The following is a 22,744-nucleotide window of genomic DNA, read 5'->3' as shown; positions in this document are numbered from 1 at the left end:
ACTGTCTGATTCTTCTTCTCATGACTAATTCTCACTATAGATCTTCAATATGACACAGACCTGGACTGCAAGCACTTTGAGCTTTATTTTGGGAACACTGGATTGTAAATTCTCCAACATGGACTCATCGAATCACAGCACACGTTTCCTGTCTTTCGGTCCTTCTGAAATAAGCTGAGGCCCAGAAAGCTTGTTGGCATTTCTGCATAGAATAGATACATAGCTTTCTTTTTGGCAAGTTTCAGGATGCATTACTTGATGCAGTGCAGACTGTGTTAAGTGACAGTGGTTTTATGGTATTATGTCCGGTAGATGGAAAAAAAAGACCCAATTGTGCATTATGAAATGTTTTTGTTTTTTTTACTGTCAGAATTCAGCAATTAGTAGTGAGACATGACCCATTTTTGCATGCAAAGACTGAGCTTTTTGTGGATCCTTTTTTATACCCAATCACAATGCCCTTGTATTTAACAATCCCCCTGCTTATTCTGGAATGTTTATTCTGATTTACCATAAACATTGAAAAAAAAAAAACTCGTTTTGTCCCTGTGCAAAGTTTTTTGAATGTGTTGCAGGCCTCAAATGCAAAATGTGTTTATATGTACAAATTCAATCACGTTGCTCAGCCAAAACATTAAAAGTAATTTATTTGTACTGTGTTCTGTCCTACTATGTCCCAGACATTTGGATAAGGCAAACAGCTGTGCAGAAGGGAAAAGAAGCTACGTGCCAAAAGTTATACAAGCATCAGAGCGGCTCTGTTTTCCTTGTTATCTTTTATGTTAATGACCCAATCGCTTTTTAAATGGCTTATTAGCAGGCAACCACAGTTTTTCTCTGTGTGTAAGCATGTCTGTCACAGTAAGGAAGCTGCTTCACTCTCCATACTGTCTAAATTAAACACATTAACGGCCACATTTTTCCAGCGCTGTTTCACATGTGACAAGAGGAAGTGTCTCCAAACTGCAGTGCACACAGTGTAAAGCCTGAAGCAAAAAAGGATTCGTTTTCCCCAAATATAGTCAGTCAATCAGTGCAATCATGTGTGTGTTTGTGTTGTAAGTTAAAGCTTTTTGTATTTGTGTTTATGCTGTTGAAGCAAACAGACACAATACCTGCAGTACACATTACCTAGCATTGATAAGCCTACCTTTGTTCCCCTTTTATCTCACCCAACCCAGTCATGGCTTATTGGAACTTATCTCTTTCTCATTGCTGCCGCCAGCCCCACCCCTGACCAAGGAGAACTCTACAGATCTCTTCTTTTTACATGCTAGGGGTGGGGTCTCACGCCAGTACATGGCTCTCTGTGTGCCATACTGGATCAGCCACCCCCGTGCAGGCACCTAGACTGGTCAGCAGAGGTCATTAATTGCCCAGCGACAGGGATACCTGTTTCAGCTGTAGTCCCTCCCCATACAGACGTATATTTTATCAATACAGAAAAGCACATTAAATACAAAGCCAAACTGAAAGAGCAAAAGCCAAAATGGGTCAGGAAATTATGTCACAAAGCACCCTTGTTTGGAAACGTGTGTCCCGGAGACACAGAATTCCAATTTCTCTCTTCCCAGTAGGAATGAGGACTTTGCTCCCACAGCAAGTATAAGCAAGGCTGGTTATAGCAGGGATGGGCGGAGTGTGTACTCAACGTTTGTTGTCAGCACAAGAGCAACTGCAAACCATTTTTATATGATCTATTAGCTTCTGTCAGCTGGGACAATTTTATTACGTAACACTACCAAATATACACACATGCAGCCGCACGTTCACCGAGATGATTCTCAGTCAGACTTCCTAAAAATAATCGGTACTACAGGAACCTTAAAATGTGTCTCTCTTACTATGTGACTATTACCTTCTTCTCTGGAGAAATAAATCAGGTTCTCAGACATCTGCAGGTTCTGCTGTCCATTTGAGTCTGTACTAGGAAAACAGCCGCTTCCTCCCTGATGGAAAATAGGGGAAGAGAAAAATAAAGGGAATGAATAAGATGCTGAGTATGCAAAAGAGGCAACTGCTGCTGTGATTTCCATAAAAGTCTAAAGTTTTAAAGCTTTTCTTTGTAGTGGATATATTCCCAGCAGGTATCCACAACGAGCTTAGACATTCCAGGTTCGTTTGGTATGCAAACACCTTAAATAGACTGTCTAGTACAGTTGTATAGAAAAACTTGGGTACCTCTTGCAGAACTGCATTTTTTTTTTTCAAATGTTAAACGCAATAACTTCATATTTGATTACCACTTCATTAAAAATCAAGTGATTCTGGTATGTGGGAAAGTATTAAAACCGTACTAGATGTTTGCCAGATGTTACAATTTGCAAATGCTTTTTGAAACCAGCTAGGGTTCTTTATATTCTTGTGTTGGGAATCTTTACTCCCAGATCTTCCTGCTTTGTAGGCATCAATTAGCTTTACTTTCAGATCCTCAGTCAGTGGTATTTGTTGAGTGTTAGCAAAAGGTTTCAGGAGTTCAGAATTGGTATTAGTTGACAATTCCTCGTGACAATTTGTGACCCGTCATAGGAATCCTAATGCGTCAAATAACATCTAACTAATCAATAAGGTTTTTTAACTTTACAATTTAAACTTTTACAACTCCAAACATTTCAATTGCTATTTTATATATTATTTTAAGTTAATTAAATATAAAATAGCTGTGCAATTACATTTAAATTTTTTCCCAAAAAGGAACAATTCTTCAGAGATTGTGTTTACTTTGTTTTACTTTAAAACCAACAAAATATGTTAGTCAGGAGTGACCAAACTTTAGCATACTTAGATTGCCTAGATGATGAATTCTTTAAACTGCAGAAATTAAAATAATCCCACCATAATATTTAAACAGTCCTCTCAGTAGCTTGATCTTAACAATAAACTAGATTTAAAATCATGGGGACGTCTCATATTAAAGTTCTCTTTTTTAATCTAGTTCCTGTATAAAAGCACTGAGTATTGGTCGAGGGACTTTCTTACAAGAACTAAATAATAACCAATACTGTGCAACCAAGTTATGCAAGAATGTAAAGTCATAATGCTGTTGTGCCTTATGACAATTAGCATCCTGTTTTTGTATTGCTAATCAGTGCCATGTGTGCCAACATTATACTGTTTTATATTATACACTGATCAGCCATATCTTAAAACCACCTCCTTGTTTCTACACTCACTGTCCATTTTATCAGCTCCACTTACCATATAGGAGCACTTTATAGTTCTACAATTACTGACTGTAGTCCATCTGTTTCTCTGCATGCTTTGTTAGCCCCCTTTCATGCTGTTCTTCAATGGTCAGGACTCTTCCAGGTACTATTTGGGTGGTGGATGATTCTCAGCACTGCAGTGACACTGACATGGTGGTGGTGTGTTAGTGTGTGTTGTGCTGGTATGAGTGGATAAGACACAGCAGTGCTGATGGAGTGTTTAAACACCTCACTGTCACTGCTAGACTGAGAATAGTCCACCAACCAAAAATATCCAGCCAACAGCCACCCATGGGCAGCGTCTTGTGGCCCATGATGAAGGTCTAGAAGATGACCAACTCAAACAGCAGCAATAGATGAGCGATCGTCTCTGACTTTACATCTACAAGGTGGACCAACTAGGTAGGAGTGTCTAATAGAGTGGACAGTGAATGGACACAGTATTTAAAAACTCCAGCAGTGCTGCTGTGTCTGATCCACTCATACCAGCACAACACACACTAACACACCACCACCATGTCAGTGTCACTGCAGTGCTGAGACTCATCCACCACCTAAATAATACCTGCTCTGTAGTGGTCCTGTGGGGGTCCTGACCATTGAAGAACAGATAGAAATGTCACCAGTTTAAGCACCAATAAAACCAATGTGCAAACAAATGTAAAAATAAACTGTGCAGCCCTAGAGTGACATCACTCTGAAATACAAAGTTATATACACTTTATGGCCAAGAGGACACACCTTCTATTATTCACAGTTCAGGTGCTTTAGCCATACCCATAGCTAACAGGTGTGTAAAATTAATAATATGCTTCCAACTTTGAACATAGTGGTACAGTCATGCTGGAAAAGGACTTCCTCTAATGGGTGCCCCAAAGTGAGGTCCATACAGACATAGTTAAGAGGAACTCCAGTGGTCTGCACAGAACCCTGACCTTCACTCCACTGAATGCTTTAGGATGAACTGGAATATGGATTGCACTCAGTGCTTTACTAAAACTGTTTTGTCTGAATGGGCACAAAAACTCACCATCACACTTGAAATTGTGATGAAAATCCTTTTTAAGGGAGGTGAGTTGGGGTTATTGCCCACTCCATATCAAAGCCTATGATTTTGGAATAGGATATCCAGCAAGATCACAGTCAGGTGTCCACATATTTTTTGCCACATAGTGTAGATCTTACTCGGGCATCACTAATGTGCATGCCTTAAAAGGGAAAAAATGTTAAACACACTTTAGTTTAGGTCATGACACCTTACCTGAAAAGCTATTTCACACATTTTCTCCACCCACTCAGTGGTAATGTGCTTTTCGGCTGCAAACACGTGTGTTTTGTCATTGGTCTCCACGCAGAAGGCCGACATGTTCTCTTTGGGGCAGGTTTCGGTGAGAGAAGGAAGGATGCTGATGCATTCTGACAAGCGGATGATTTTTTTATCCAACTTTTTAGTATTGGGTTTTTCCGTGCTGCTTCCACCACAGTCAAAGTACTCGAGCCGGGCAATGCCGTTCTGACTTGCCGGATATAGCACAAACCAGTTCTTCTTCCATTTCTGAAAGCAGATTTTATACAAGAGTTAGTATGTGCAGAGATGTTAGTACTACAACATCCTTTCAGCATTTTAGAAAAGATTGGATGGGTGATAACCTTGTTTAATGGGTTTGGTATACTCAGAGATGCCATAAATTTTAAACAAGACCACAAATGACACATTTTTAAAGACTGGCTTAAAAAAAGGAAGTCATAACCTTAATCACCTGCCCTTGACTATGACATAAAACATTAAGTCAGGGCTTATCTAAGAAAAGGTCATGAATGTTTGGATTGGTGTTGGATGCAAGATCGTAAATCGTTTAAAGCACTGATAAACAGTCAAACCTGTTAGCAGTTTTAATTCACCAACATTTAACTAATATTGGTTTGGCCAACTATGACTAGAACTAGAACTACAGTAGAGATGTCCTGTTCCCATCTGTTCCATTTATAATACAATACAGATATGAAAGCTAAGTTATTTGCCTGACGTTACCAAACCTCTCCACAAATAAATATAACCCACATTCATGTATTACAATGTGGTAGTGTATCAAATAGAAACAGTATTTTTAAAATAGCAGTTAACATTTGTTTCAAAAGGCCCTTGCATCTCAACTCGGCTATCAGAAACCAACTTTGGTCAAGCTTTAAGGTATGATATTGGATGAGGACTTGTATTGCCCCCCCCCCCATTCAAGGTTATGCACTAGAAAAGAAACTTCCACGGGTAGTGAACCTTTAAAACAGGAACACTGATCAATTATAGAATCCTGATTTAGACTTGTGGTTACCATGCTGTGGTAACCATGAGAAAACTTGCTACTAATGATTATGAAACATTTTCCTCCAGGTATAGCTGGAAGCTTATATGAATGAGCACCTTAAATCACCAAATACAGTTATGGCTGGTATGTGTGGGTCTATAAAAACTAGAGATGTACCGATCGGGGTTTTTGACGCCGATTTCGATCTCCGATTTCTTTTCAGAGCGATCTACCGATAGCCGATTCCGATCAGGGGGGTGCAGATGGTTCAACTAGGGTTGCCAACCGTCCCGTAAAATACGGAATCGTTCCGTATTTGGAAACTAAATGTCGCGTTCCGTATTGAGCTGATACGGGACGCGCTTTGTTCAGTATTTTTATCAATGGGAGAGAAACGCTGCAGATTACACTGTTCAATACTAGAGCTGGGCGGTTCCTGAATCACCCGGGTTAATGATTCGAATCTTTGTACTGAATCAGGAATCACGAGTCCGAAATCTCAAGTAACCCGGATCCTACGAGTCCTCTGACTGGCTGCTGCTAAGTACACAAGGCGAGTGAGCCGACTCACTGGAAACACCTCTGACTCTGATGATTTGGCTGAACCGACTTCACTCCAGTCTATGAATCTAAGTAATAAGTTAAATATTCCAATAAACAGCGATTACACACACTGGTGTTCATTATGTGGCTGATTTTATGCACATGCTACTATTATTATTATTATTATTAATCAGTAGTAGTGGTATAGATTAGTAATGCAGCATATTTTCTTGTAAGCAAAACAACATAATATAGTTATATTATTATTAAAATGCAAATGCTTACAGGCTACTTTAGTACTGTACTGCTTAAGAAGTATCACAGCCCCCATGGTCATTTTAAACCCATGACCCATTAATATACCCATCTGATTGGTAGGTGAGTCCACCCTCCTCTCCCGCATGGTCAAGATTTCACTTAAAAAAACTTGTCACTGACAGGAGAAGTGTGAGGTGCCAAGAGAATTAAGAGAGAAGGATTTATTTACAGAAGATGAGTGCATGGAAGACAAGTGATATTTGGATGCATTTTAATGCAATAAATCAGTCGCAAGTGACTTAACTGACTCAAGTGACCCAAGTGAACCGGATCACATTACTGAGTGACTCAGATTAACCTGAGTCCATAAAATGAACCGAATTTACCACCACTATAAATACTTCACTGTTTGAGTAGCGCAGTGGGCCTCGCGCACGTTCTTCTGCCCTAGGTTCGAATCCGGCTTAGGGCAAAACTAAAGTAACACAAGCAGGGCCGGCACTATGGGGACACTGGGGTGGGCATTGCCCCAACCCTCCCCCAATTTTCTTACTACCCCCCTAAGCAACGCAGTCCAGAACCGGGCTGCATGTCGGTGTGAAGATGGATTATGTAAAAATGTTGCATGAGGTTTATGCATGTTCTTTTACCTAAAATATGGTTCTGATTTATCATTAAAGAATGTAAATAATATATGTTAAACAGCTTAAATTAAACATTTTGATAATGTTTCTATGATGGTGTAGGACCCTTTATATTGTTTACAAGTGCAACCCTAACCCCAGGTGTGTGTGTGTGTGTGTGTCAGCACTGCACTCTCAGTACAGTAGAGATGGAGCTGCACTTCCTCACCCAGTGTACCAAGTACCACCACATCCGCTCCCAATTCTTCCCTAAATTTAATAACATCATCCCCAACTTCACCTCCCTCCCAGACCCCGACAAACTGCCCCACCTACTGGGGGAGCACAGAGAGAGCTGCACACTAGCAGCACTCTATACTCACACCTGCCACCAGGTGAAGGACAGTGGGTGACCATGTCTCATACACACACACACACACACACACACACACAAACTGATCATTTTTACTACCTCATTAATGTAAATAGGGCTGGACGATATGGCTAAAATTTATATCACGATATAACTCCTAATTTCGGTCGATACGATATAATTCCGATATCGATATGAATAACACAAATGTCAGAAAAACTGCCAAAAACACCAAAATTGGATGGCTGTACCTGCAAACCTCTTTTCTGGTTTCTGGCAAGAAATACAAGCTGAATACACCACTGAATTAATCCTTCATCTCTTATCAGCTATTTCATCTGCTTCTTTTTCAACTGTGGACAGTGGCGGAGCCAGACAATTTTCATAGGGGTGGCCAGACTGAGACCATTGCTCACACAGGGGTGGCACAGAAACTGTCTGATACCTTATTTTTTGTATGTGGCTAGTAGCTGTTGATCTAGTAGTGTTTAGGTCACTCACTCGTTTACCTATACAGGCAGTGAGTACCATGTAGAATTACATCAAGCCTAGCATAATAAGCTTTTTATTTTTTCTCATTTTCCCTGTGAAAAACTAAAATATAGCATATAACCTTAACAGAATTTCAAAGATATTCCTTTGCAATACTTGATCATTTGACTGCAAACTTGTGTGTACTGATGAGACTCATTTGAACCCCAGAACATGCTAGTGTGAATGCATGGAAAACTAGAACATGGAATTTTAATTTTCTTTCAAGAATATGACACATTCTGACCAACACTATTAAGCCAAATCAGCATTGAAAATTGACTTTACTTTTAATAGCCTTCTACAATGCTGGAGATTCTTATAACTGAATATTTTCTTTTAAATAGAAGTGTTATTTAAATGCTATTAAATTGTTTTTGAAAAAAAAAAAACTGCCCAATTAGGAGGAAAGCCGCCCAATCTGGCAACAGTGGAACGCGAATCTCCCGTTGGTGCCTTTATTCGTAGCGCGCCACAACTAATAAGAAGTAATATTAATAACTGGTATTAGTACTCAGTACTAGTACTTTTTCTGTAATTGTGTTGGTGGTTGACATTTATGTTGAGTGTGTAGCTGCACTGTTTTGATGGAGAACTACTCACTTAAGGTGCGCTGTTGAATTGCGTCCCTGTGGGAACCTGCGAGCCGAAATGCTTCTGCAAAAAAGTAACACGGGCAAAGCGCACTGACGTATGCATATCGATCGAATTTGTTTAAAAATCATATCACCGTTATTGAAACATAATATGATAAACATGATATATATCGATATCGAATTATTGTCCAGCACTAAATGTAAATATTATCATTTTTATTGTTCTTATTTTGCACTGTTTTTATTAATATTTTATAATTTTTTTGCACATGTAACTGTTCTGTATATTTTTGTTCTTATTTTTATTTTTAATATTTCTCTGTAACTTGCTTTGGCAATACAAATGCCCTTATTTGTCATGCCAATAAAGCTTCTTTTGAGTTTGAGTTTGTGTGCCTTTAAGAGAGATGCTCTGTTCACAGTATCGATATAAGTGATTCATGAGTCGATTCATTTTATGCGAAGCGTAAGTTTCTCTTCTCATTTATCTCTCCGTGTTTACTGTTATTAATTAATGTCATGGTTTTAAATAAACACCAGCTACTACAGAACATTTTGTGTGACTCTCTTACATTAAAAAGCTTAATTAAAAAGCTTAATTAAACTGTTATTACCACAGATCTGTAACCGACTCAGACTCGTTCCGTCTGTGGAGCTAAAAGTTTTCTGTCAGTCAGAGCAGATGATCCTGAACTATGTATGATTAACGTTGATTATGTTATTTTAGGTCATGAAGAGCTTTCACTGTGGTTTCTGTACGATTGTTGATGAATGGTGATGTGATGGTTGGTGCTTTGTAGCTCAAAGTCTGGATCAATCCACTGAGCTGTTAAGCTTAACATGGTCTTTATATATCACACGATCGGATCTGCTACATTTGGGAAATATCGCCGATCGCCGATAGCATATTTTGATTAAAAATCGGCCGATATCGATTTATAGCCGATCGATCGTTCCATCTCTAATAAAAACCAGTCCAAAAAATGCATTTAGCAGTAAACGTACCTACACTTCTTATTTTATTCATACATAAAACCTGACTGTCCAGGCCAGGCATCACCTGTAAACTTTGGGTGCAGGGCGCACAATACCCCCAGGGCCATAGCAGGGCATTTCACACAATTACTTACATACAGCTAGAGGTCATTTAGAGCAACCTGTTTACCTTCTGCAGATTTTGTATGTTAAAGGGAAAGTCAAGTACTGAGAGGAAACCCTCTAAATACAAAAAGACAGTGACTGAAAATAAGTGGTGGAACCAAGGAACAGGAACCCACCACAATGCCTTAACAATTAGGGTAATAAAAATGGGCAATGTGATTACATATAAAGCCATAAACAATGCAGTCTAACATTTATTTATATTTATTAACTGCTTTATGGTCTGCATATATTTGGGAGGTGAAAAGCTAACTAATGCACATAGTGAGCACATACGGAATACGGGACAAGAATCAGACACCACTTAAATAACAGAATTTCATTTTATGTTCAAGATAACTATATTCAAATACTCATACGTGCTTGTGCACTGAAATGTTACACAATTGTTTCTAATATAAAATGTAAAGTATTGAAAGTTAACCCATGCTTATCTTTTAACTAAACTTGTGAAAGAAGGTTTTGTTAGGACATTCATTCATCCGGTTGCATTAATCAAGTCTTATTCCACTATGCACTTTCTGTGACTTCCTGCCTGGCAAACACAGTGTTGCATCATGGTTCTAACAACAGTAAAAACATCATACTACCACATACAGAATTTTTAAAAATGTTAAAAGTTTGAATTATCATTACTAGTAAAAATGTCAGGAAGTTCAGCACGTTTGTAGGCAAACCGATTTCTTGTTAGGAATTAATCTTATCGTTAGTCTATGTTAGACATGTGCATCTGCCAATGCAGCAAAAAGGAAATGTGTGGGATTAAATAGTGTGCTTTGCTTCCTCCGACACACTCCAGGTCTACAGAAAATAGCCATCTGCAAAACTCTTCTGAGCCTCCTGTTTCAAAAACTCCAGAGTACAACAGTTTTAACACCACAGAGAGTTTTGAACAATGCTTATTTGAAAATACAAATGGAACAATCTGCATACAATTAAATTTTTAGTGGAGTTAGGTCAGGGGCTGAAACAAAATAAATGTAAAGAAACTTTAAAGAACTTATTCTGTGCGTTAACTCTCACATCACATATTTGCCAATCACACTCAGTTGACTAGTAAGGTAAACAAAATAGAGTTTAATATCATGTTATGTGGTAAATTTTTGGTCCAATTCTGTTACAACATTGGATCAAATTAGAATAAAAACTACATAATTTCTACAGTAAATGTATGCAGTGTTGACTGGTATGGCACAGGCATATCTAGGGCACAATAAAATATGTGATGCTGAGATTATAAAAATAAACATTAGATAACACAGATGTACATCAAATATGGCACTTCAACACATTATTCATTTTCCAAGTTAAAAAATATAGTTTTGTCTTTTGCTGTCCCTCAAACAATGTTGGACAACTGTTTGTTTATCAGGATTATAACGTCATGTTTTACACTTTGGTTACATTCATGACAGGAACGGTAGTTACTCATCACACAAGATTCATCAGTTCACAAGGTTATATCAAACACAGTCGTGGACAATTTTGTATCTCTAATTCACCTTTGGACTGTGGGAGGAAACCGGATCACCCAAAGGAAACCCACCCGGACACAGGGAGAACATGCAAACTCCACACAAAAAGGACCCGGACCGCCCCACCTGGGGATCGAACCCAGGACCTTCTTGCTGTGAGGCGACAGTGCTTCCCACTTAGCCACCGTGCTGCCTGGACAATTTCTTGTGTGATGTGTGTATGTGTACATATGAACACCAACATATAGTGATGGTACTTCATTTAGCTTACTTGGCTTCGCAATGTACACTGAATTACAACGCTTTCATTTTAGTATGTTAAAAAAATAACAAATAGGCAAAACCAAAACACCAAAATAAATTAAAATTGCTTGAGGGATATTTTACCAAAACTTAGGAACTGGTTTAGGTCAATCAGTTATTGTATAAAACTTGTAAAGACACAAATTACTGAAGCTACAATGACAAACAATAATCACTTAATTTTAATTCCAGTTAGCAAGGTTTTGGTAAAATGGTGAAAATTTAAAACAATGATATTGTATTTTCTAAATTGTGTTTTATTCTTATAGATAATGCCAAAAAATCGTAATGAAATTAAAGGGAAAAAAAATACACTGTTACTCCATAGCGCCCAGTGATTCCGGGAAAGCGAGACCCACCACAACCCTGACCAGGATAAAGTGGTAGTACAACATGAAAATGAAATAAAAAGTTCTCCTTACTACTTGAACTACACTGTAACAAACAAACTTACAAGAACTTGGAACCACATCTGTGTTTTACTGGAGCGTCAAATCAGAAAGGAAGAACACTGAGCTCATTTAGAAACTAAATGTTCCAGCAGCTGTCTGAATTTATTCTGTTTTAGAGAACCTGGCCAAGGTCAATAGCTCACACTGTCTTTAAAAAGCATCTGCAAAGCATAAACATTTTCAGTCAGCAGTAACATAGAAAACATTATTACACCAAAACCTTCATCTACATCTGAGGTCAAAACTTTAAATACACTTGTAAGGAACACACGTCACAAAATTCTGGACTTTCAACAATTTACGCAACTGTTCTTTTCCTGTGACTTCATGATTGAAACATGTACTTTCACAAATTCTTTCATAAGTTTATTGTGGGTTGTAAAAAACATTACAACATATGCAGGGTCAAAACTTACAAACCGCGTTTCCAGAAAAGCTAGAACATGTTGAAAAACTTACCAAAGCCAAAAATCTTTATTTAACTAACAAATGTACAAACACACACCGATCAGGCATAACATTATGACCACCTCCTTGTTTTTACACTCACTGTTCATTTTATCATTATCATTTTTTTAATTTTGATTATGATGCCTACAACATTTCAAACATTTGGGAAATGGACAAAACAAGAGTGAAAAATTATTCAATATATTCAAGTTTCACTTTTCACATTACATTGGTGAGTGTACTATAACTGGGTATAAGATGAGGCTCCTTCAAAGGCTCAGTCTTTTCAAGCAAAGATGGCTCATGGGCCAAACTACATAAGTGAATTGACAATCAGTTTAAAAAAATCCAAATGCAAGATTGTAGTTTGTCTTTTCCCCTCTACTGTACTTAATATTGTAAAAAGATTTGTGTAATGTATAGAAATTCATCATTGGTTTAACACAGGTCACAACATTTCCAGAAATGGGGGTTTTACATATAGCAATCTATAAGTTTTGTAAAGTTTAACTTTGTGGCATTACTTAATTTATTGTGAGTAATTATAATTTACTACAGCTGGTGCATATATAAATATGGTATAATTGCACTTATTAGACTAAACCACACACATTACAATAAGTCTAGAAAATCCCATACAAAAAGTAGATCATAGATTTACACTGATCAGAAACATCACTTGACGCCATTTCTAAGCAACTTTAAGTCACAAGAACGTGCAGATAAATGTTCATATGTTCAAAGTACATGAAACAGTGTTTTCTTTGCCAAGGTAAAAAAGTAGCAAACTTTACCCTATGCTAATAAACCATTTGTCCAGATGGTTAGATTTAATCCAAAAAATCTTTATCAAAGCTGTATCTGATCACTGAGACATGTGCATTAAACACACTAAACCCCATAATGCACTGCTACTGACCTCACATATTATAATATTCCAAGCAAATTCTGTTACTGGCTTTAACTAAACACAACCCCTTATACATATAAAGTGCTTTTAAAGTTGGAAAGGTTTTGAATAATGTCAAATATTTTGTAAGACGCAGTATAATAAAAATATTGCAAACCTTTAATAAGGTAACCTGTGATAGTGTTGGTGGAGATGACTCAGATATGGGATTAGGTCCAATGTATGACTCCAAATCCTTTGCTCAATACTGTACAGATATCCTACATTTGCAGTATCGTGACATTAGGAAGAAAGCATGTTAACAAAAATGTACAAGAACAAAATAATTAGACATGATTTTGCCATAGATACCACCATATAATGCAAGTGAAAAGTTGTGAAATAAAGTACACAAGTTGAAACTTATGCAAATTTGGTGCACTGAGAGTCTGACTTCCCTAAATCTGTGCCTGTGTCTTATCAGAAGTAACACTGGTGTCAGCCACACACACACACACACACACACACTAGTAAGTAAACTTACCATACTGTTTTCAATTAAATACAAAAGATTATGTTTAGAGATGGACCGATCATGGTTTTTGGCACCGATTCCGATCTCCTTTCAGGGACATCGGCCGATAGCCGATTCCGATCGGGGGGGGGGGTAGCAGTAAATAAACTTAAAAAGAGCCTCACAGTAAAAATAAACTGGAGCAGTGCGTGTGTGTGTGTGTGTGTTTGTGCCTTTAGAAGAGACGCTTTGTTCACAGTATCGCTAAAAGTGATTCATTGATTCATGAGTTGATTCGTTTTTATGTGAAGCGTAAGTTTCTCTTCTCAGTTATCTCTCTGTGTTTACTGTTATTAATTAAATGTCGTGGTTTTAAATAAACACCAGCTACTACAGAACATTTTGTGTGACTCTCTTACATTAAAAAGCTTAATTAAACTGCTATTACCACAGATCTGTAACCGACCGTCAGACTCGTTCCGTCTAAGGAGCTAAAAGTTTTCTAAAAGTTCAGCAGATGATCCTGAACTAACGAATTTGGTAATGAATAAACTTTTGCCTCTGATTGGCTCTGTAACGTCTTCTGTTCTCATCTACATCACAAGTAAGAACCGCTCACGATTTACCAAAGTGAACCAGGAGTTTATATAACGTGCTGATAGAATCGACTCAGATGTGACCGGGTTGAATTATCTTTTTAAAGTAAAAATTACAATCAGCAAAATTACATCGTAAGAGCTTTCACGATGGTTTCTGTACGATTGTTGATGAATGGTGATGTGATGGTTGGTGTCTGGATCAATCCACTGAGCTGTTAACTTAACATGGTCTTTATATATCACACGATCGGATCGGCTACTTTTAGGAAATATCGGCCGATCGCCGATAGCATATTTTGATTAAAAATCGGCCGATACCGATTCGTAGCCGATCGATCGTCCCATCTCTAATTATGTTTAATATTTTAATATTTATTATCAATACCATTTTTAATATTAAGTACAAAGAAAACACCAAAGCTGTAAATACAAAAATATTTATTTAGAATTCATATTAATTTTAAACTTATACCTGCAGTAAGCATAGATAATGTCTACATTTTTTCTGCACAGTTGGCTTTTCAGATGGATTTTAGCCGTAATATTAATGTTATAAATATTAACAGTTCTGTTTTACACTTCTGTTCACATAGTGAAAGACTAATTTTTAACATTTCTATGAATTTGTTTTAAACAGACACAAATTGTACAACATGCATTATCATATCATTCTGGTGGTGTGCACTTTTCACCTAGGCTAGGCTACTACTTCCTTATTAAACAGGACCTGTCATATCTTGATTTCATTACATCCTGGAAAATAGCTTTACATCTGGGGGGAAGGGGGTTCAGAACAAGAACAGCCAAGTGTAAGAGAGAACAAAAAAAAAAGAATGAACAAAAACATGATGGAAAATCAAACTTGGACAAACTTTAATATCACCACCACTCCCCCCCTCCCCCTTTATTCTGTAAAAAATAAAACAACTAGGAACAAATTTACATTCGACAGCACAGTGGTGCAGCTGGTAAAGTGCACAACATTGTTCCTGAGGTCTTGGGTTCAATCCTTGCTTCTGGTCACTTTGTGTAATACGTTTTATATGCTCTCCCTGAGTCTGCCTGGTTTACCTTTGTGCATTCTGAATTTCAACCTTTCAACAAAAAAGGTAAACTGGCCACTCCAAACTGACCCAAGGTGTGAGTGAGGGAGTTTGGAGTGCGCCTCATCCTTCGGTTCGGTACCCAGGGTCAATTTTTCTAGCACAAAAAAAAGCGAAAAACCTAAAACAAATGCTATTGTGAAAAATGTTTTACTGTAGCGCTGAAAGACAGAAATATCTCTGTAAAAGCTACTTTTTCATAGTAAAACAGCAATTCTCTACCAGACTTACAAAGCTGCCTTAACAACAGAGGTTGAGCCTTTCCTGGATGCTGCTTTTGTACCAAACCATGATTACAATCACCTGTTTGGAATCACATCATTATTTAGTTTTTTCACCTCATTACTAACCCTAAGATGCCCCTCCCAACTTTTTAGGAATGTGTTGCAGGCCTGATATGCAGGAATGTAGGTATATTAACTAATGAAATGAGGTTGAGCAGAAAAAACATGAAATATCTCAGGTTCATCCTGTCTGCAATGAAATAAAAGTCAAAGTAAATGTAAGGAACACTGCATTTTTATTTTATTTGCATTTTCCATACTTTTTCTGATTTTCTGAGTTTAATTGGTAGGTGCAATATTTTAAAATTATTTAATGATGGGAAATGGAGTAAATATAAAATGATTATTTTTAATTATTCCACATAGGTTTTAGACCAGGACTTCTCAAGCAGTAATCTGCAACAATGAACAAGCGCTCATCTTGTGGGCTGAACACATAAATTATTGCATCGGCTCAAAGTAGAGAAGTACAGGATGTACATTTACGTGCCAGTGCTTGCAGGTAAAGAACCCTTGCTTTAGACTCTGTGTTCAGGTATAAAGCAGTTTGTTTGTTTATTAGGATTTTAACATCATGTTTTACACTTTGGTTACATTCATGACAGAAACGGTAGCTACTTGTTACACACAAGGTTCATCAGGTCACAAGGTTACATCGAACACAGTCATGGACAATTTAGTGTCTCCAATTCACCTCACGTGCATGTCTTTGGACTGTGGGAGGAAACCGGAGCACCCGGAGGAAACCCACGTGGACCCTGGGAGAACATGCAAACTCCACACAGAAAGGACCTTTTGGATATTCTTATAATATTAATTTAAACAAAACAGATACCATATTTTGCAAATCTGTCAACTATTTCCACATTTGCAACTCGTGCCGTGACCCTGCGCCAAAATGCAACAAAATGCAAAAATGCACGATTCACAACATTGTCAGATAAATATCTCTGGAAAGAGAAGAGCTCCAGGGCTCAATTTCTGTCTGTGTATTTAGCGCCAAGTGTAGATAAGTCTATATATGTTTACTTGTATGTCATTTAAAATGCATTTTAATGTTATATTTCAAGTCTGCAGTTTGTGCTAGGTTGAATAGCCTCAGGTAGGGAGATGTCCAGAAAAAAGTCACCTTCTGGTATTGTTTAGAGCAGTGGTTCTCAAACTGTGGTACGCGTACCACTGGTGGTACGTGAAGCAGCACGAGGTGGTACGCCAGATAATCTCGGAAAAGTAATTACATGCACCGAAAAAAATAATTAAAACAAATCGTATTCAAACTAATGTGTTATTTAAAACATTCGGGGCTACGCAGACACCGTACTTCATTACATCTATACTTCACGTTCGCGGTTTCCATCTGGAAATTTCCGAAACGTATCAGTAAAGTTATCAGTAAAGTTATCAGTAAAGTTATCAGTAGATCTCTCGCTTTTATCAGATCAGATCTGCGTTTGAAGCTCACTGATCTCATTCCTGGCTGCTCCGCTAAACAGACGCATCCCACTCACTCACATGCCGATTCTATTGAACGGATCTTTGAAATGAACGAAAGGAGCCGAATCTTTTATTTCTGCACAATTCTTATCGGCTGTAATCCACCCATTCAGCTTCCATCAGTAAAGGGGAATTCATCGTAAATCGTAATAAAGGCTGTGTATTGTCGATATTCAAATCCGAAACACTTTCAGTATTGCGGAGAGCGAGACACACACACACACACACACACACACAGAGAGAGAGAGAGAGAGAGAGAGAGAGAGAGCTGGTAGTATAATTACAAATAATTGAGAAATAAACTATAAACTTGTTTAATTCTGTTATCTGATTATTTCAATGTGCTTATGTTTTAAAGCAGAAACAAACACAGTCACATCTCTGTACAAGAGAGGATTTTTCTGAAACTTAATGAAATGCAACCACAGTCTGCCTCTTCCCTATAGTGTTTTTGCCTTTTGAAATTAATCTTTCTTATTTAAGTGATGTTTGAATTAGCCCTACATTTAATGCAAATTTGATGTTAATATCGAGGGTGTCTTACCTAGTTTACCTAGTAGCGTGAAGAGTCACTTTTTGAACGGCTCTTTGAAAGGAACCGAGCCAAAAGATCCAGCTCCCGTCAAGAAGCCATAATTCCCATCACTAATATATATATATACAGTATATATATATACGTATATATACAGTATATATATATATATATATATATATATATATATATATATATATATATATATACTATATATATATATATATATATATATATATATATATATACTATATATATATATATATATATATATTAGGGCTGTCGAAGTTAACGCGATAATAACGCATTAACGCAATCTTAATTTAACGCGATTAAAAAAAATAGTGCCATTAACGCAATTTCTAGTTCATGTTGAGACTTGACTGGTAGAACAAACGTTTTAATGTCGGACTTGCCACCGTTTTTCATTTGCGGTTTGTTAACAAAATGTAAAAGAGCGTCGTAGCATTTGCACTTGCATAATAAAGAAATAAATACACGCTATATTCACAAGTTGTCGGGAGCAGAACACTTTATTAACTTATTCTGTTACGGTAAAGAATACCGGACAGCTGAGTCAAGCACGTTGTCCATGAACTATGGAAGCCCCAAAGGGTCAAAACACACTCACTTCGTGTAGAAACGTCCATCAAACCATTGGATAATATTACTGCCTAGTATGTGAGTGAATAAAACTCCCTTACAGTTTTCTCTTGTCCCAGCAGTTTTTAACATAAGTACATTTAGCATAAAATGTGTTCACCATTTTAATTGTAACATTTCACTTAAAAATCCTTGTTTTCTATAACATTTACACAGATTTTTTTTAATGCGATTAATCGCGATTAACTATATGAAATTCTGAGATTAATCGCGATTAAAAATTTTAATCGTTTGACAGCCCTAATATATATACACACACACACACCTAATGAATGTGAGCCTTATGTGGTTCTGTGATGAGAAACATAGGTGGTACCTGGAAGTTTCGGTTTGATAATGGGTGGTACTCGGTCTAAAAAGTTTGAGAACCACTGGTTTAGAGAATGTCAATCTACAAGTTGATTTTTGAGGTGGGAGGAAACTGGAGTACCAGAGAGAAACCCGTATGGACATGCGGAGAACATGTCAACTCTAATAGGACCCAGTGGTCGTGTGGCACCAACAGAAACAAAACAGTGGATTTAAATATTTTTCATTGTTTTTTCTACATATCTAATATTTATGCACACATATTATTAACAAGAAAAAGAAGCTTGGGAACACTTGAATTTAAATTCTCAACCCTCCGATGGATAGCCCAGAGCCCTAACCACTAAGCCACCACCACCTCTACCATTTGATAAAAGTGTGTTTTGATGGTAATTAGCAATGTTGATAACTGACTAACCTATAACCAACAAAGAAGTGATTGTGCCCTTTAATAAAAAGCGGAAATTTTACACCCCTGATAAACAGTGTGAGTTTCCAATAGCGCTGTTGTGCTAAAATGTGTACACCTACGCATGTGGAAGTGTGTAAAACATTAATTTTTAAACAAACATGATTCAGCTAGTTTGCCTGAAACCCAAATTTAATGGCAGGCCTCTACTAAGCTTCTAAGCTTCATTATCAATTAATGTAGTCGAGAGAAGCTTTGACATACTGGCTGAATATTAATTAGCATATTTAGCTGTAAAGATAATGCTGAACAACTTCTGTTCTTAAAATGTGTGTCCATGTCATGGTTCTATATTACTTTTGTTATGCTGTCTGTATTCATTCAATGAAGCCTAAAGCAGTGGTGACTTATAGTTTCTATAAACTTGCCATTTAAAGTGTAACTGTTGTCAAATGACAACAATTTGCCAAATTTGCATTCTGAATGTTAATAACATCATATCATGGTTTCATATCATATCAAAATGCATTTGTGTCACAGATCACAAATCATCCAGTTCGTCAACAAGTCTTCCTCTTTTTGTAAGGAACAGACAGTGCCTTATTTCTCTGTACTGTAAGGTCACTGCACAAATTCATAGTGAGCACAGGTTCATACGGGATCTGGGTCAGAGTCAACATCCTTCATACTCCATACTACACAAACATGAGTGTCACAAGACACAATAGCCACACAATGTGCCAGCATGTCATAGACAACTCATACTGCATCTGATGTCTGGCTTTTAAAGGTCAATGTGTAGTTCAGAGGTCAAATATCTTGAACTTCTATCTGCATGCCTAGCCAATGATGTTTTAAAATATCAGAAAATCCATATACTTAATTCTGGCCAGGCCCATGGTGAGTCCAGAGCTTATTCCATAAATACTAGGTACAAATAGGGACTACACACTGGACCAGCACCAGTCTATTAAAGGTCAACACAGAAAGGAGAAAGAAAACCAGAGGATTTAGTGGAAACTTATGCTGACACCAGATGGACTGCCCATTATAGAAAATCACTCATTATTCATTCCAGTACAGCTAATTCTGAGCAGCCACTAACCTTTAAGCAAATAAGCAAATGAATGAAAGTACATCACATGCATTTCAAAGCACATACATCACCATTTGTACACGAACGATTGTCATTGTTATTTTAGAAAGCACAAACTGATGCTGGAGTTAATGACAACAATTTTAAAAATAATGAAAACATGCATGACTGAGATAAAAATCTATTGCAATTTATCACGCTATCACACACTGCACCTACATCAACTTCCTCTGCCTAAACAGCCAAGCACACATCGTGGGTTATACCAGCCTTTCTGTTAGCATACGCTCAGGGTTACATTTTGTAAGCAACATAAACATGACGATTTAATAAGACTTAACATGCAGCAATGTACTGTACACTATGCGGCAAAATATCAGCCAAACTCATTGCAATTAGGTGTATATTATATCAAATAAATTATTTACTTAAACTTTGTGGTAGCTGTTTGGAAGAAGGCCCCTTTCTGGTCCTTTATCAGTAATGGCTATTATATTTGTACAGGGGAGTGGGCTTCATATTAGTGTCCTTATGGTTTTATTCTCAAAACTCTTCTCCTAACAGAACTCTTATCACTCCTCTACACATGCCCAAACTATCTCAATCTCACCTCCTAACTTTGTCTCCAAAACATCTCACCTGCGCTGTCTCTCTAATAAACTTGTCCGTCCTCATCACTCGCAGTGAGAGTCGCAGCATCTTCATTCCTGCCACCTACAGCACCCTCGTCTGTCTTTTTAACAGTGCCACCACCTCTAAGCCATCCAACATAGCAGGCCTCATTACCGTCTTCTAAAATTTCCTATTCACTCTGGCCGAAGCCCTTCTATCACAAATCACTTCTGGCACTCTACTCCACCCATTCCACCCTGCCAGCATTCTTCTTCACCTCTTTATCACATTCTTATACACTGACCCTTATTACTACGGCTGGCCAATATTGGCCCAAATCACTGGATCGGATATTGGAAGGAAAAAAAACGTGTAATCTGATCCGATACGGTTGCTTAATGTAAATAACACTTAATGTAAATAAGTTTTTAATCACCTATAAACGTGACAGAACTTTAACGGAAATTCTTAGCTCTGCGTCAATTCGAATTGGTCCATCACGTTTGACTGACATCCACATCTTCCAATTGTAGACACTTTGGACGACACGCCATAAAGCGAGATGTGTCGCGTGAACAACAGCTCGAACGTAAGTGAAACCAAAAATGCTGCTAAATGTTGTGTGTAAAAGTGAAAATAAAAACAGCAGTTTTGCATAAGTGTGATGTTGTAGGTTCTGTATTTATTTAGTTAGAATATTAATTTCACAGTCTGAGCATTGTTATTTAGATAGCTAGTTTAACCATGGTGCATTGAGACATGTATTATTACTGCTTAGTTGTTTGAGAGGAGAAATGACGTATCAGATTGGTATCGGCAGATACGCAATTTGCAGTATCGGTATCGGACATAAAAAAGTGGTATCAAGCCAGTCCTACTTATTACAAAAAAGAAATCTAATAGGTCAGTAAAAGTGAGCTACTAATTGTTTCGTCTAATATTGTTATTTTGTAAGGCTGTACCAATAATTTTGAGCCATTGTTAGATCATGGCAATGACCTGTCATGAAACAGCTAAGGTATTGCTATTGGAGGCCAGAAATCAGTTATGATTTATTCTAAAACATTTGGGTACAATTAAATAAAGTGTAAATAATAAGTACTAATGAAACCAACGTGAGCAGTGCTTAGAAGACCTAGGGTGCAGAAAAGACAAACTGTTTAATATAAACATAATCAAGGCTGCACTGAAAAGATTTACGTGAATTGTTTACAAAATAATCAAAGAATCAAAGAATTAGAACTGTTTCTCAAGCAGTACATCAGTATAAAAACTTCCATATTTAAACTCAATCTATCAGGCTTCACAAGACGCAAAAGAGAAACATAGCTTTATAAAAGGCTGTGTCTCAAACTAACCTTCATCGGTGATGCTATCATGGTTGGGTATAAAAGGTGCATTTGCAAGAAATTAGGAATTTAGAAATAACACCATCTATAGTTCATAATATCTACATAAAAATTCACTGTGCATAAAGGGCAAGACCAAAACAAATAGTGAATGCTTCTATCCCTCCCTACATTAAACAACGACATGCCTCTCTAATAAATATAACCACATGGGCTTAGATACTTTGAAAAGCCCTTGTAAGTACACAGTTTGGCAATGCAGCTACAAATGCAAGTTAAGACTATTACACAAAACAAAAGTCATAGATTCTAAACGCCACTGACTTATGTGGACTCAGGCTTATCTGGGATGTGCTGTGGTCTGACAAGTGCAGCTCTCAGACTGTTTTCGGAATAATGAGCATTGTGTCTTCAAGGCTAAAGAGAAAGGACTATCCGAACTTTTACCAACTCATAGTTCAAAAGCCAGTGTCTATCATGATATGGATGTGTGCCAGACAGTGTTTAACATGCCATTGTCCCAACTTCTTTGAAACATGTTGAAGCTATCAAATTTAGAATGAGCTTATTGACACAAAAATAGTAGAGTTAATTAGGGGCAAGTTGTAGCCTAGTAG

The 22,744-nt window shown here is 37.4% G+C and overlaps 1 protein-coding gene across 1 annotated transcript in view; it reads right to left on the bottom strand.

Annotated features, from left to right (window-relative positions):
- Window positions 1–22,744, bottom strand: part of dok1b (docking protein 1b) — a 35,192-nt gene that overhangs the window by 9,337 nt on the left and 3,111 nt on the right. The window contains exons 2-3 of the mRNA XM_062993286.1: window positions 4,468–4,761; window positions 1,859–1,949 (exon numbers count right to left, since the gene is read on the bottom strand). Of these exons, the coding sequence (XP_062849356.1) occupies window positions 1,859–1,949; window positions 4,468–4,761 (385 nt within the window). The remainder of the gene's footprint in view (window positions 1–1,858; window positions 1,950–4,467; window positions 4,762–22,744) is intronic.

This window comes from Trichomycterus rosablanca, chromosome 4 (genome assembly GCF_030014385.1).
Source record: "Trichomycterus rosablanca isolate fTriRos1 chromosome 4, fTriRos1.hap1, whole genome shotgun sequence".
Lineage (NCBI taxonomy): Eukaryota > Metazoa > Chordata > Actinopteri > Siluriformes > Trichomycteridae > Trichomycterus > Trichomycterus rosablanca.
The sequence above is the reverse complement of the archived record's forward strand: the minus strand, read 5'-3'. Positions and strand labels throughout refer to the sequence as shown.